This window comes from Protomyctophum bolini (assembly GCF_963924005.1).
Source record: "Protomyctophum bolini genome assembly, chromosome: 4".
Lineage (NCBI taxonomy): Eukaryota > Metazoa > Chordata > Actinopteri > Myctophiformes > Myctophidae > Protomyctophum > Protomyctophum bolini.
Genome location: NC_137865.1, coordinates 28351675 through 28367752, shown reverse-complemented (window position 1 = coordinate 28367752; position 16078 = coordinate 28351675). Strand labels below are relative to the sequence as shown.

At 43.0% G+C, this 16078-nt stretch overlaps 1 protein-coding gene across 1 annotated transcript; it reads left to right on the top strand.

Annotated features, from left to right (window-relative positions):
* Positions 1-9998: 9998 nt before the first annotated feature.
* LOC308314529 (protein transport protein Sec23A-like) lies at positions 9999-12266 on the top strand (the record flags this gene model as incomplete). The annotated part of the gene is made up of 1 exon (XM_080762159.1): positions 9999-12266. The coding sequence occupies one exon, from the start codon at positions 9999-10001 to the stop codon at positions 12264-12266; it is 2268 nt and encodes a 755-aa protein (XP_080618285.1).
* Positions 12267-16078: the final 3812 nt, after the last annotated feature.

Below are 16078 nucleotides of genomic sequence, written 5' to 3'. Positions count from 1 at the left end.
TTTACACTTGAGCGGCTCTGGGACGCTGCTGGAGTGTTGCCAAGTCTGTTTATTATAAGCGGCTTCTTTTTCTGTAAAGTTGCTTGTAAATATTGGTAGTTGTGGTTGCTTTTCTTGTTTCTAAAGGTTTCTCCTAATGTTGTTTAAACCAGTGATCCTCACACAGCACATTCCCATGTCAAGGATCCCCAGATTAATGCATTTGCCCAACTTAAGGACGGCTAATACAAAAATGTAATTAAAATGTTACTTTTGAAAATAGCAGATCCACCAGCTCACAATGAATCACATTCATTCATTAAAACTATGAACTCTGACTGCAGGCGGATATATAATGATCATTATAACAATGTGCAAGAAAATATTTAAATTTTCTTTATATTTGTGGACAATCAAAATATGTTTTTTATTTTAATGTGGTGTCATTAAAATTAATCTGGATATAGCAGACTCACTATCTAGAAAATAAAAACATGGCACTTCATTTAAAATAGGTTACAGACCCCTGTTATATGCGCTTATTTTGGGATTATTTTTATAGACCTATTTACTTGTTTCTATGAGACATGGCAACAGCCAGCAAAAGACGCATCCATTCTTTTTGAAAGGTTGAGATTAGAAACGACCATAATTATTTCATTTCTCAACCTTAAAAATAAATAAAAACATCTCCATAATCCTTGAGAGGTTTGCTTTCATACGCTGTATCACACTCGATCCAAGTCTTCTTCAATAAAATGCTACGAGCGAAGACCATACCATCACGGGCATACGCACCACGCATTCAACTCATTACTCATTTCAAATATAATATAATTATAATTTAAATTAAAATATAATTTTACTGGTGTTTCTCAATAGAAACAACTTATTTTGAGGCATAAAGGTGACAGCATGCAGTGCAATAGGAATAATTAACCCAAATGTGACAAAGTCATATGTCATGTCTTCTATGGTGCCAGCCTGAAGAAATGTAATAATAACGATCCCCAAAGTGCGCATTCCGTATGTGACATCAGCTGACTGGTAAAGAAAATAGTACGGACATGTTGATTGGGTAACTCTCAAACACGCCTTAAACACTCCCATGACTAATTCAAGGCCGTTTTGCGCACTCCACGGGGTGTCGAAAGCGCTTCTTAACATGCTTAAAATTGCAATATGACATACCTCACGCCCCCAGCTCATATTACTGTAATAGGTAAAACGCACCTTCAAAATCTAGCCCTAAATGTTCTAATATGAGAAATAAGGTAAAATAAACATGAAATAAACATGGGCGAGATATCCGTGCTTTGGGGCGAGATATCCACGCTGTGGTGCGAGATATCCACGCTTTGGGGGCGAGCTATCCACGGCTTGGGGAGAGCCGTCTTCACTTTTCGAAATTCCGGGGCGAGCCTGTTAGCCATGCGAATAGAATAATAGGCCAGTAAGGAGGGAGTTAGTTTAGACATGACTGATGTGACTGGTTTAGATAAGAATTTAGCCACAGTTGAGTGTGGTATAGAACGGTGCATGTTAGCGGTTCCAAATTATTTCCAGTAGAGGGCACCATGGATGGAATCTATTTATAGTAATTGACTAAGATTTCTAACAGGGATTAGAGGCTTCAGGCGCATGCTTTGCTCCGTTTTCAGGAGAAAAGGACCAATTGTCTTGCTCTGAACACACAAACAACTTAAAAAGATTGTTCTGGGGTCATGTATCAATCCAATGATGTTTATAGTATTGCCAATGGTGTGCATCTAGATTCTAGATAGAACGGCATGGTTTCACTGGGTTTAAAATCATTTCATGTGAATGCATTTACTGTGTAGGCTACACTGAAGATTTAGGGCAGGCTGTAGGCTGTCTACATCCTTGCTGAGATAACATTTGATTAATTTGGCTCAAACGTGATCAATGGATTGGATTTAAGATATTTGTGTAAGGGTGTCCGTATGTGTCATACAAGGCACTAGCATCTATAGCAATAGCATGGAAGACTTTTGCCTAAACCATTTTTGGCAACACTAAACTCGTCTCAGTTGCTATGGACACAGATCATGTTCTTTCTTTCTTTCTTTCTTTCTTTCTTTCTTCTCTTCTTTTTATTATCTGTGTGTCCATGACAACAAAGCTGCTGTTACAGGAAATGTTATGCATCCAGAATCTAGAAAGATGCTTTCATCAATTACAGCATGTCAAATACGTGACCTATACATTTTGATAATCATATTGGTATTGCATTATTCGCCTCACTCGCCTGTCACATTTTTATCACTTTTATAAATGTCTGTAATTGCTGTATCCCAATTTACTGTAAAACATCTCTTCAAAATACAAAACATATTTGAACCATATAACAAAAGTTCATCATTCCCCCAGAGTTAGTGTTGAAGTGTCCTTGAGCAATTGAACCCATAATTGCATGTATGGTTTCATCTGCCGTGTGTGTGTACTGTGTGAATGTGTGAATGTAATAATGCATCCTACTATAAATGCGCCACGTCTCTGTCTGTCTGCATGTGTGTGTGTGTGTGTGTGTGTGTGTGTGTGTGTGTGTGTGTGTGTGTGTGTGTGCGTGCGTCAAGGGTTCAGCCTCCAGGAAGAAACCCTAAATACAAAGTTATTACACCATTGGACATAAAAACGACTCCAGGGTGTCTAATGAAGTACTGTCACCCCATAGACACATGAAAAGCTGGAAAAATACAAAAATTGTGGCACTCCATCTTTAACCGTTTTGTCTACTCAGCCATCGTGGCATTAAACAAACTTCCCCACCGATAGGATGGCTCTGTGTACCTCATGTTTGTATTGTCTTGGTGATGTGTTCCTTGCTATAAGGTTTCTCCAGAATGAGATGATGTATGATGACGTATGTTGGCCTTTTTTTGGCCACGTCACAGAAATGACTGGTTACGGAACTGAGTGAGGGCTTGCCTTGTACTCCACCATACATCATACATCTCATTCCGGCCAATCACAATTTGCGTCCTCACCTTCGTCTTCAATGTTTGTTTACACAAACACTCAAAGCTGGCAATTCATTGTCAATCTCATTCAATGTTTGTGTTAACACAATGTTTGTGTTTGCACAAACCCTGAAAGCTGGACATAGGAGGGGCTGGCACCCCTCAATTGTTTTATTTTGATTATTATTATACAAGAAAATAAACTCACTTGAAAACCAGAAGTGTGTGGTGTCCTGAGACAGAGTTGACATTATACTACTCTAGAGGTGCAGCACTTAAAAAATCTATAATTCTTTTTCATTTCAATTTGTTGATATGTAGGCCTAATGAATAAAACAAATAAAAACAAATATGCTCCTTCTCCATGTCCACTAGATGGCAGTCTGCAGTCAATTATGGACACAACATTGCTGCATGGTCATTGGGCTTATCATCAGCACATGATGCTGCAGTTCCCCTTTATCAATTAAAAAAATAACAATAAGTCCACTCATACGTACATATCATGCAAGGAAGCTTATTTGAACGTGTTTTCTACCAGAGTCGAGCACAAGAACAGACTGTAAAATTGCGACCTTGATTTCACTCTATTTCAGTGTTTCTGAACCTTTTTCAATTCAAGAATAACTGACAGGATTCAGAGTTACAGGGTCCATTTGGACCCTGAGGTTTTCTACTGAGTCCCTGTAGTAGAAAAATAAAATACATATTGGAAACCACAGAAGCCCTTGTATTCTTTTGTTGCATTGATTTGGATTAGTGGAATTGACTTGAAGTGTTTTGTTATTTTATTTCCGTGTGTTGGTAATATAAATTGTTTTACACAGAGGACCACTTTGGAAATAAGTGTTTTAAGTATTGCTTTCAAGTGCTATCCTCTGGATGTCTTGCATCCAAATAAAGTATCAATCAATGCATCCTTTTTTAAACAATGCTAATACAAACTGAGGAGAGCAAAGGTGGGGAAACACAGAAATATATTTCCCAACAAATACTGCAGTAAAAAGGAGAGAAGGGGGAATGTTAAAGATCACAACCTCAAATACTGTATCAGCTCTGCACAATGTTGCCAAGTCTTGTTGCTATGGAGATTGCATCCTACTGCAGGTGTGAGTAACAACAGTGGAAGTCAATGTGCTTGCATCTCAGTGTGTCTCTGTTCCTCTGTATCTGTTCTATACTAGGCTAGCACTCTTACTGTCTTCAATTTGTGTGTGTGTGTGTGTGTGTGTGTGTGTGTGTGTGTGTGTGTGTGTTAGATTAGATATTTATAGGTGAAGTTTAGAGTTTTGGTTTTTTTAGAACTTTTTTTTTGTTTTGTTTAAAATGGTAAAAAAGATGACGCTCAGTGACAGAAATGTGTGTCAGGGAGGAATTCATTGGCAATGACTAAATTGGGGAGAAAAGGGATGTAAAAATGAATTGGCTACTGATAAAATCACTGTCAATGTTGCCATCCTCACAAGTAGTAATACAAACGTGTGTGTGTGTGTGTGTGTGTGTGTGTGTGTGTGTGTGTGTGTGTTTGTGTGCGCACGCATGTGTGTGCGTCTGTGCATGCACGCGTGTGTGTGCGTGTGTGAGCGCGCGTGTGCGTGTGTGTCTGTGCATGCATGCGTGCGCTTGTGCATGTGCATGTGCGTGTGCGTGTGTGCGCGCGCGTGTGTGTGTGTCCACCCAGGGCACTGTGCCGTCACTCTTCCTGTTGATCGTCTACACCTCTGGCCTCCACTTCAACTGGAAGACCTGTCAGCTGCAGAGGTTCTCTGATGCAGTGGCGTATCTACAATAAGGTGAGGACAGGCGTCCGCCTGTCCAAATCCATTTTCTGCCTGGCCAAAATCCATACACTGAGGACAAAAACAAGACCTGAGAAGTTGTGAGAACTATTAGTGGACTGCTACTCACATTACGGGGACACAAGCCATAGATATTAAAAATCACACCCGTGTGAAGTGAGGGGCGCTAATATATTAAAGTCTAACTCATGTTGATTAGGTGATGTAATGGTGATGTAAAAAAAAAAGTAAAACAAACGGTGCAAACACAAACATTAAACGCCATTAATAATAAAGAGACAATATGACGTAAATGGCACATTATGACGTAAATCTTCCCTTCATTGTCAAAGGTATGTTAACAAAACAAACATTGAACTAAAGACAAACATTACACCTGTGTATAGGAGGGGCTCAAAAAAACAGATGCTTAATTGACCGCTGCGGTTCGTTGGAGCCATGTGTGTGGAAAAGGGGGCGGAAGTGTGCAGGAAGTGCTGAAGGCACGCTACGTCGCTGCCCGCGTGACGTCACTCATGTGACTCCTCCATGTCTCTCGCTGCCACTCAAGTGACTAATGACCAAATCACAGCGCTGTTTTTGCAGCAGGCAGATCTGCCTAAACTTTCATTGATCTAGCCTACTTTAGACGCAGTAGTAGTCGTGTTGCTAGTCGACAATAACTGATTTTCAAGCTAACAACTTGCTTGAAAATCTGTTCAAGCGATACCAGTGTAAATGGAGTATAAATTAAGATTATGCTCTATGTCTGTTGGCAGTTGTTGATTCAAATATACGGGGCAGCAGGCTACTATCAAAGGTCAAACTGCAACACGGTGTCCGTAACTTTGGTGTCCTCAGGAGTCAATGGATGACTTCCAAATATGCATAGATAAACAGATGGAAACGTTCAAACACTGCCAGGAAAACTCCAGTAAAGCGGCATGGTTTTGCACTGCATCAACACTGTTGGAAAATATCCAATCTGAAAAGAGAAATATCTGACCTAACAATATCCACAGCCTCACACAAATGGACTTATGGACCTTGTCTGGCTTAATCTTGAATTTAATTTGATTTTCAGTTACACTTATTAATATTAGAGCCACAGTCTGTATTTGATTGCAATGGGGTTTTTTTTGTTTTAGTTTTCATTACTTGTGCCTAAACAGTACGATAAATGTATTTACCACAGACCCAGCCTTTATGGACAGAGTGTGTGTTACGTTCAGTTGACTGATCAGCTGCCATATGTTCTCTAGGGGTTATGCAGTAGGTGACCATTCAGCACAGATAAATTGGCACCGCAGGCTGAACTGCCACTGCGATGCGACCTCGCTGCTTGAGGAACGTACCCTCCCCGTCTGTAAATCCCAGCAGCAGTTATACTATATAATTGTATTCACCTTATATTAACATTAACGTTCCTATAGGCAATATTATTGGGCTTATACATTATACGAAATCAATCTTCAAAAACATGTATTTGTGAGTAAATAAGGTAGACTATTTGTCACCCACAGGCATTTGTCATTGCCCTTATCCAACCTCGGATACAGCTATCAGCCCTCGGTTGGGGCATCGAAGAATGTCCGGCTGAAAATCTTTTTAGTTTTTTAGTTTTTTAAGATTTGCTAAAAAACAAAAGTGAAGACTGTCAGGAAAGAGGAAGAGAGAGAAGGGGAGAGACTGGCTGAAAATCTTTATCAGTAAAAGTGCATTGCTTCTAATGTAATCTCCAAATCAGTATGGTATAACAATTGGATGAAAATGACATTAACAGCATGTAACAGCATTATAAATCTTTTTTTATAGGAATGATCTGAAATAGTTAAATTTAAATCTTTATTTAACTTTTTTCAGCACAGGAATTGTGCCCTCACATTGACTAGTCCAATTGTGTCAGATTTGGAGCCGTTATGCGCTGCGGGAAGATGCTGCCTGGCTTTCCTTGTAGCTTTGAGTCTAACCAAGCCAGACTGAGAGAGGCTTATTAATGTCAGAGCTCAACTTCCAGTCTCAAGGCCACAATCAGGGGGGAGAAATGCATAAATAGATTCCAGATCCTTGATCATTAACTATTTTATACTTTGTCACACGACAGTGTGGTGCAAAAACAACAAAATATTACTGTTCCATTTGTGACACAATGCCATGCGTTGTGAGCTTGTAGATCTGCTATTTTCACTAGGCCTATTTTTTAACCACATACAGTACTGTAGCATACTGTTGGTTGATGCTCCAGAATCCTGACGGGGAAGGAATTTGTTATTAATAAGGGCTGACATTTTCACAGTTCATGGCTCATTTCTCTGTGTGAGCTTAGTGGACCTGATGCACAGCACATTTGTTGCAACGGAAATAAGAGTAGTGAAGGATCCTAGACGCTAATAAGACGATGGAGGAAACACACAATGCACAAAACCAGTTTTTGTGTGTGTGTGTGTGTGTGTGTGGCTGAGGACCTGGGGGGGGGGGGTCTTGTGCTTAGTGGGAATTCAATTGGGCCGGCGGTTGTCCAGAACCGAAAATTCCACAAATTTGTGTTTGTCTGTGTACCATATATGGATGTCCTTGATCATGAATGATTGTGATTGTTGAGTGTGCGTGATTGTATGCATGATTAATCCTGAACCGGATACGGCCTGCCATCGACCCTCATCTGAGGGAGAACCAAAACGGCTTTCGAGAAAGGAGAACTACCGTGGTCCAGATCTTGGCCCTAAGCAGAATCATTATTAAAAGGACAAATCACACCCGTGTGAAGGTGAGGGGTGCTCTTATCATCATCATCATCACGACGTGACGATTTGCTCAGACACATACGTACATTCTCCTGTTTGTGTCCCCTGGGGCATAATGTGCATGTTATTTCGTGTTTTTGAGGCGCTAGCCCCTTATATACAATGTGTAAACGCATTGACAATGAAGGGAAAAATTACGTCATAATGTGTCGTTTACGTCATATTGTCTCTTTATTGTTAATGGCGTTTAATGTTTGTGTTGGCACCATTTGTTTCACCATTGCGTCACCTAATCATCATCAGTTAGACTTTAATATATTAGCGCCCCTCACTTCACACGGGTGTGATTTTTATCATCTTCTTGACCTAAATTTAACTAAATCAATGGCCAATTCCAGGCCCTCAATACCCAGTACTGCGCGGTCCAATTTCCCAAAGGGCCCTTAATGGTTAATGATGGTTATCTAATTGTGCTGAGCAGGGAGAAAAATGTAGCAGAGCCTGAACGCCAAGGTAAAATATATCCACACTTGTATTCACATTCTATAATAAAATATTAGTTCATTCTATTTGTGGGTTATCTCATCTGATGGAGGAATTTAGGTCCCCATGCACTGTCCTACTGTCCTGCTAAATCACCAAGACAAGCCCCTGATCATAACTCATCTTTTGTGACCAACATGCTTTGTGTGAAGAATGCTCTGGCACAAGTGGATTTATGGGTATCGATCAAGAGACAAAAATAAAATAAAAAACTAATCAGACCTGCCCTATAGCAACCGCTCTGAATGTCACACAGGAAAGTGAAAGAGCAATGACCCGGAGGATCGTGGGAGATGAGGTCAGTGTGGGCCCGGTGAAGGGGGCTGCTGATGTCCTGCATCAGCTGAGATAACAGCATTTTCATTGAGGGCACTCATCAGCAGTTAAAGGCAAATGTATGCTTAATCACACAACCGCATCGAATATGACAAAGCATAAATTACACTTAACCACTGAACCATAAACAGCAAAAATAGCAAAGAATGTCTTTAAAACAAAATTCCTCTTATAATAACATGCCTAAAATAATAATAGTAATAGTCCTGGTGAGCACTGCATGGGCTATGGTGTAAAGCCTGGCTCTCTGCCAAGATCGGACCGTTAAGACTCATTAGTGCCTATTGATAGTCCTAATGCACTGATAGCTATACTTTGAGAGGAGCCAGCCATGGAAAAGGTCAACGTATCGTATGGATCTTAATATGACCTCACTATCCTGTGGCACATTTGCAGCATGTCAACCTAGTATTGTATTTACTAGTGATTGAGTACTTCAGAGACACGGTTGATAATAACCCCTGCCCCATATGGAATCTGTGTTTGTCGGCCATATACTTCATGGCACCACTGGCACCACTGTTAGCCGCATAGCCATTTCATCTGTGTCATAGTAATAGAACCCGCTGACATATAGTAGCCTGAAAACAGACAAAAGTCTGGCCATGCCGGCCACTGACAGTAGTATGATTATGTTTTTGATATATGGGCACAAAGGGGGGCATGCCCATATATGGGCATATACTGATGACATCAGGGATATCTATATATGGGCATAAAAGGGACAAGGACTGAAAGATACAGAAATCTCCATATATGAGCATAATGGAATGAATGGCCATATATGGAGCTTGTCTTGTGTGTACATGTTTTGATGAGGTCAGATCAGGTCAGCTCCATATATGGAGATCTAACAGTACGTTTTAACAGCGGGCGACAGCCAGTTGAATTTTCCTGAAGTGCATTATTTGTCAATGGGACCCGGCAACTACTGGCGATAGAGGCGATAGCAGGAGAACAGGCGATGGTCGAAAAGTGGGCGGAGGAACGTTGGCCGAAAAGATAAAAATAATTCATCTTTTGGGCGACGTTGTCAGGAATGAGTTACGGAGTAGGACCCAAAAGCAGGCAACCAGATGCAGAGTAGATTATCTTCAAGGTGTTTATTTGACTATAAATCAGGGGTATTCCAAAAGGCAACATCGGCAACATCAGACACAAAACTCACTCGACAAAGGTCTACGGACCAACAAGGACACACTGCAAACAAAGGGCTTAAATAGACAGGGGTAACAGGACACAGGTGAACATAACACGGGTATGAAGATGATGTAACACACATACCCTCTATATGGAGATGGCCATAACGGTCGCAATTGTGGATATGGTGCTCATCATTACATCATTGGGACGATGACAGGACGATGACAGATGACAGACTATATGACAGTCCTCGCCAGACAGTTCATAAGACAGTTCATAAAGAATCGCTGTCTAAGAGAGTTAATCCTCCATCTCCTATCAAGACCTATTCCGTCAGAGTTCGTTCACATCTTCCTGCACCCTGCTCAACGCGACCCATATACATATTCTGTTGCAAGTCACCTGGAGCCAGCCCTTTGGATCACACAGGGAAGACAATCCCTGTGAGTGCTATACCCTGGGGCGGGTCCTGGTCCCATACATTTTTTCAAGTCATGTCCACGTTCCCAGAATACATTGCTCAGAGTGAGAAGCAAGATGGTGTGCGGTTCAGTTGGAACTTTTGGCCATCCGGCCGCATAGCAAATGGGATGGTTGTACCAGTGGCCGCCCTCTTCACTCCTCTGAAAGAACGGCCTGACCTCCCTCCCATCCAGTATGAACCCATTTTCTGCAGTAGAGCTACCTGCAGAGCTGTCCTCAATCCACTGTGTCGAGTTGACTACAGAGCCAACCCAAAGTTATGGGCCTGTAACTTCTGTTACCAAAAGAACCAGTTCCCTCACACCTATGCTGGTTTTTCTGAGGTGAACCAACCTGCTGAACTACTGCCTCACTTCTCCACTATAGAATATGTTGTACGTGGTCCCCAGCTACCCCTGGTCTTCCTGTACGTTGTGGACACCTGCATGGACGATGAGGACTTGCAGGCTTTGAAGGAGTCTCTCCAGATGTCTTTGTCTCTTTTGCCCCCTGCTGCTCTGGTGGGACTCATCACATTTGGTCGAATGGTTCAGGTTCATGACCTGTGCTGTGAGGGAATCTCTAAGAGCTACGTGTTCAGAGGAACTAAAGACGTCAATGGCAAACAGATCCAGGAGATGTTGGGTCTGACCAAAGAGTCGGGAAGAGGATCACAGCCCCTCTCCAACAGGTTCCTGCAGTTGGTCCAGAAAGTAGATATGAACCTTATTGAACTGTTGGGGGAGCTACAGCGAGACCCCTGGCCCGTCCCTCAGGGCAAAAGACCACTCCGCTCTCTGGGTGTTGCCATATCCATTGCCGTAGACCTACTGGAGTGTACGTCCCCTAACACAGGGGCCCGTATCATGATATTTACCGGGGGCCCGGCCACCCAGGGCCCCGGCATGGTCGTGGGGGATGATTTGAAGATGCCCATCCGCTCCTGGCATGACGTCGAGAAAGATAGTGCCAAGTTTGTGAACAAAGCTACCAAACATTATGAAGCGCTGGCTAACAGAGCATCAAACAATGGCCACATCATTGACATCTATGCCTGTGCCCTTGACCAGACAGGCCTGTTGGAGATGAAATGCTGCGCCAATCATACTGGAGGGTACATGGTCATGGCAAACTCTTTCAACACATCTCTTTTTAAGCAAACGTTTCAGAGAGTTTTCACCAAAGATCTTCAAGGAGAACATCTTAAGATGGCCTTTGCTGGAACTCTGGAAATAAAGACTTCCAAAGAAATTAAGGTTTCAGGAGCCATTGGACCATGTGTGTCCCTCAATGCTAAAGGCCCCTGTGTCTCAGAGGTTGAGATTGGAACAGGAGGGACCTGTCAGTGGAAAATCTGTGGTCTGGACCACAGTACTACACTGGCACTGTACTTTGAAGTGGTCAATCAACAAAATGATTCCATCTCTCAGGGAGGTCGGGGGGCAGTTCAGTTTGTCACCCATTATCAACATTCCTCTGGGCAGAGACGCATCAGAGTTACTACAACTGCCAGGACTTGGGATGCACAGATTCATAACATCGCAATGTCATTTGACCAGGAGGCGGCGGCCATCCTGATGGCCCGGCATGCAGTTTATCGAGCAGATACCGAAAGAGACCCTGACATACTGAAATGGCTGGATAGACAACTGATTAGACTGTGTCAGAAATTTGGAGATTATCATAAAGATGACCCAAACTCCTTCAGATTCTCTGAAAACTTCTCTCTCTATCCACAGTTCATGTTCCATCTGCGTAGGTCTCCCTTCCTCCAGGTTTTCAACAACAGTCCGGATGAGACTTCATATTACAGACATCAGTTTATGAGACAAGGTCTGACTCATTCTCTTATTATGATCCAACCTTTTCTGTACGCCTACTCTTTCAACGGACCACCTGAGCCTGTCCTGTTGGACAGCAACAGTATTCTGCCTGACCGAATCCTCCTGATGGACACTTTCTTCCAGATAGTCATCTACCACGGAGAGACTATATCTCGTTGGCGTCAGGCGGGCTATCAACACATGTCAGAATATGAAAACTTCAAACATCTTCTTCAAGCTCCCGTCGACGACATCCAGGAACTCCTGCAAACACGCTTCCCCATGCCCATATATATAGACACGCAACATGGAGGAAGCCAGGCCCGGTTCCTGTTGTCCAAGGTGAATCCGTCTCAAACCCACAACAACATGTATGCCTGGGCCCAGGAGTCAGGCGCTCCCATCCTAACAGATGACTGCAGTCTGCAGGTGTTCATGGATCACCTGAAGAAGTTTACCGTATCTGGCGCTGTCTGAATTAAATTAATATTTGATTGACGGAATGTGATAATTTGATTGGCTGATGTATGATGACGTATGATGATAAGAGCGCCCCTCACTTCACACAAGTGTGATTTTTATTATTACATTATTAGTGTGGTTGGTTGGCCACAGGGCAACCAGACTATTGTTATTTATGTAATATTATACTAGTATTATCTCAGTCAGACCGAGGCTAAAATTGCAAACTGCTGGACTGCAACACAAGGGCCTTTCTCGGCCCCACCCTTCTCCCATGTGTTTAGGATCCAATATGGCCGCAGCACCAGGACCGGGTGGCCTTACTGGGCTGCATTCAGTGAACTGTTAATCTTGAGCGAAGGTGTGGTCTCTTACTAAGTGAAAACAGTTTTGTCCAAACCCGACCATTTGGTGTGGTTTGGGCTCCACTGGGATGAAAATATATTGTGCACACTGTCAGTAGGCCAAGGAACAGCATGCACAATCCTGCCATAATCCTTCCAAGGAAGCTCAGTCCTATCATACGGTTGTTTGGTGTAACATGAACATACAGTATAGGATGAATCTGCATGTGTAGCTGTAGCCTATATAGCTCGGTCATAAATTAGGATCTCTAGAGCAGAGGTTCCCAACAACTGATACTAGTACTGGTGGTACACAGAGGAGTCACTTAAAAAAAGAGAAAGAAAAAAGACAAAAGTGGAATGAAATATTTATATTACAGGTAGTTCTTCTGACCAACCAAGCAATTGGTTGAAATAGGCTATCCACTCGTGCTGGAATGAGCATGACAGCACACCCAGTTAATAGAAGAACAGATTAATCACATTTAATTAGAAATAGCAGCAGCATTATTGGCTTAGGAATGGAACAAAAAGGGCAGGTATACGCTCCTGAGTATTTTAACATCAGTTATTATGGTGGTACTTGGATACGAGCACCAGCTGGCCTATAGCAGTCCAGGCACATGCCACATACTGTATGCTCTGTCCTGATAGTGCGCTGTATGTCTCTCCCTCCCTCTTTTCGGTCCGTCTTCACTTATAACTATCAATAAAGGCACAAAAGCCAAAAAAACTAATCTTTAATCGATCTGTTCTGGACACAACTATATATTTCATCCTTAGGCCCACTGTACCCTGTATGTATCATCATCAGATGGTAAGACTTATTAGTCTATTGTGTGTGGTGTTCATGTGATCAATATACAGTACAGTATTATAAATGAACACCGCGACATTGGTGGCGGATCCAGCAAAATAAGACATGATTGTCTATTTTCATAATTACGTGAAACTGGCGGAGTCGGTCGACACTGGCAAACACGTAGGGACCTCCATGGCATTGGTTCGACCTCCCGTTAGTCCAATCATTAGTAACACAATCCCAAACCCTAACCTAACCCTAACCTCACAGGAAGCCATGGGTGATTTGTAACCCGTAGCACGGGTGATTTGTAACACACAGCTTGGGTGATTTGTAACCCTTAGCACGGGTGATTTGTAACACACAGCATGGGTGATTTTTAACCTGTAGCACGGGTGATTTGTAACACACAGCATGGGTGATTTTTAACCTGTAGCACGGGTGATTTGTAACACAGCATGGGTGATTTTTAACCTGTAGCACGGGTGATTTGTAACACAGCATGGGTGATTTTTAACCTGTAGCACGGGTGATTTGTAACCCGTAGCACGGGTGATTTGTAACACACAGCACGGGTGATTTGTAACCCGTAGCACGAGTGATTTGTAACAAACAGGACAGGTTGGACTAATGGGAGGTCTGACTTAAGGGCAGTCCCCGGAAATACAACTGATAGCCCAACAACAAATACAGATCGGTTGAATTTCCATCATGTCTATAATATGCATACAAGAAATAGATTGTTTGACATCTTTTTTCTTTTCTTTGTGTTGATAAATTTAGGCACATACATATTTTAAGTATACAACATGTGGGCAAAAGGAGCTCAGTGAATCAAGGCCAATAAATAGATGGATGAATGGATGGAGACTGCTCTAAAGGGGAGCATATAGGCCTGATTATGTAACGGAGCGACTTGTTTACGTGTCCCCTCTGAGTTCATATTAGCTGAAGGAAGACACCCTGCCATTGCCAATCCCGGCCTTCTTGGGCTCTGCCACACTGCATTAATGTCTTTTTTCACAGTCACTGGTAATTGGCCTACTTCGAGGGGATTGTTTGTCTCTAATGTGGAATTGTACATCAGACGAATACAGTAAGAAACAAGAGCGATGCTGACTTGGAGCCTCATGCATGAGTGGAGGTGTACTGAAGGGAAACAAATGCCTGTTAAAATGCAAACGCTAAGCAATATTGATAGATAATAGATACCATAGATTGATGGATGGATGGATGGATCCGGAATATGCATAAATATGGAAACACACCCATATATGTGCACCCCTGAGGCCCCGACAAAAACCGGCATTCAACGATTGACTTCAGTGCAAATGGCTGTTGGTTTGCATCGTGCACGTTGTGTTGTGTTGTGTGTGATGTCAGACCAGAGCTCGAGAGTGGAAAGGGTGGAACATGGCGTGCGTGCGTGCGTTTGTGCGTGCGTGCGTGCGTACGTGCGTGTATACTAGTGTATACTACTGTGTATGTACATATTTCTGTATAGACTAGACATTTCGTATAGGCCCTACAGTACATGTATATCCATCCATCCATCTGCAACCGCTTATCCGTAGTCGGGTCGCGGGGGCAACAGCTCCACCAGAGAGCTCCAGACTTCCCTCTCCAGAGCAACATTAGTAGCCTGGAACTCACCTATGCTTTTTATGGCATAGGCAGCTCCCGGCAGGATCCGCCGGGAGAATATATGCGCAGCTGCGCGACATGAGACTAATTACTTAGAGCGACAGAGAGAGAGAGAGGAGCGTGTGTGTGTACATGTGTGCGTGTGTATGTCAATTTTACAAAGGTGCAGACAATCAGAAATCAGCAGAGAGTGAGCAATGTTTGCGCTACTCTATGCCGAATTGAAGTGGACTCAGACCCAGACTTTTTTTTTCTCCCTGGAAATAAAAACGTCTGGGTTTCCGAGTCGATGTAATCCCTCCGACTGTGCCTTGGTCTGTCCCGGGGTCTCCTCCCAGTGGGACGTGCATCGAGGAGCTCCCTAGGGAGACGCCCGAGAGGTATTCTAACCAGATGCCCGAACGACCTAAGCTGGCTCCTTTCCAAGCGAAGGAGCAGCGGCTCTACTCCGAGTCTCTTCTGTGTGACGTATATATATATATATATATATATAGAGAGAGAGAGAGATAGAGAGAGAGGCTACTACTGTACATGCAGCCTACTGTATGTAGCAGTTGAAATATCATTTTTCTTACCAGGCACCAATGAATCGGCGTGTACTCAGAGTCTAGGCTACTCTATTTTTGGAGTAGGACATGAATTATAAAGCAAACGGGCCAAACAATGTGCAATGCATTCCCTTTCCTATACCGACCTGAGTGGAGTGAGCGAGGATCATGCAGAGTGAAAACACCGGTCTTTATTTAACTTCATTTTAAACTATAGCTTGGAGGATTCTGCAGTGTGTTTAGTGTCTGTGAATAATGACCGTGACCTGCTCTTGAAGTGCATGTGTGGTGGCAGGAGCTCACCAGCTCTTGGCAGCTGCCCAGGCCATTGTGTGATTTGCGCTATAGCCGCTGCCTACAGGGTCACCACCTGGCTGCCGCTTCCTCCAATCAGCCTGGCTTCATACTTTGCTGTGCGGCGGTGTCGAGCGACAGAAATAAATGATCTACACAAACTCAAACGCGCCACATCCGTATCACACAGTGACA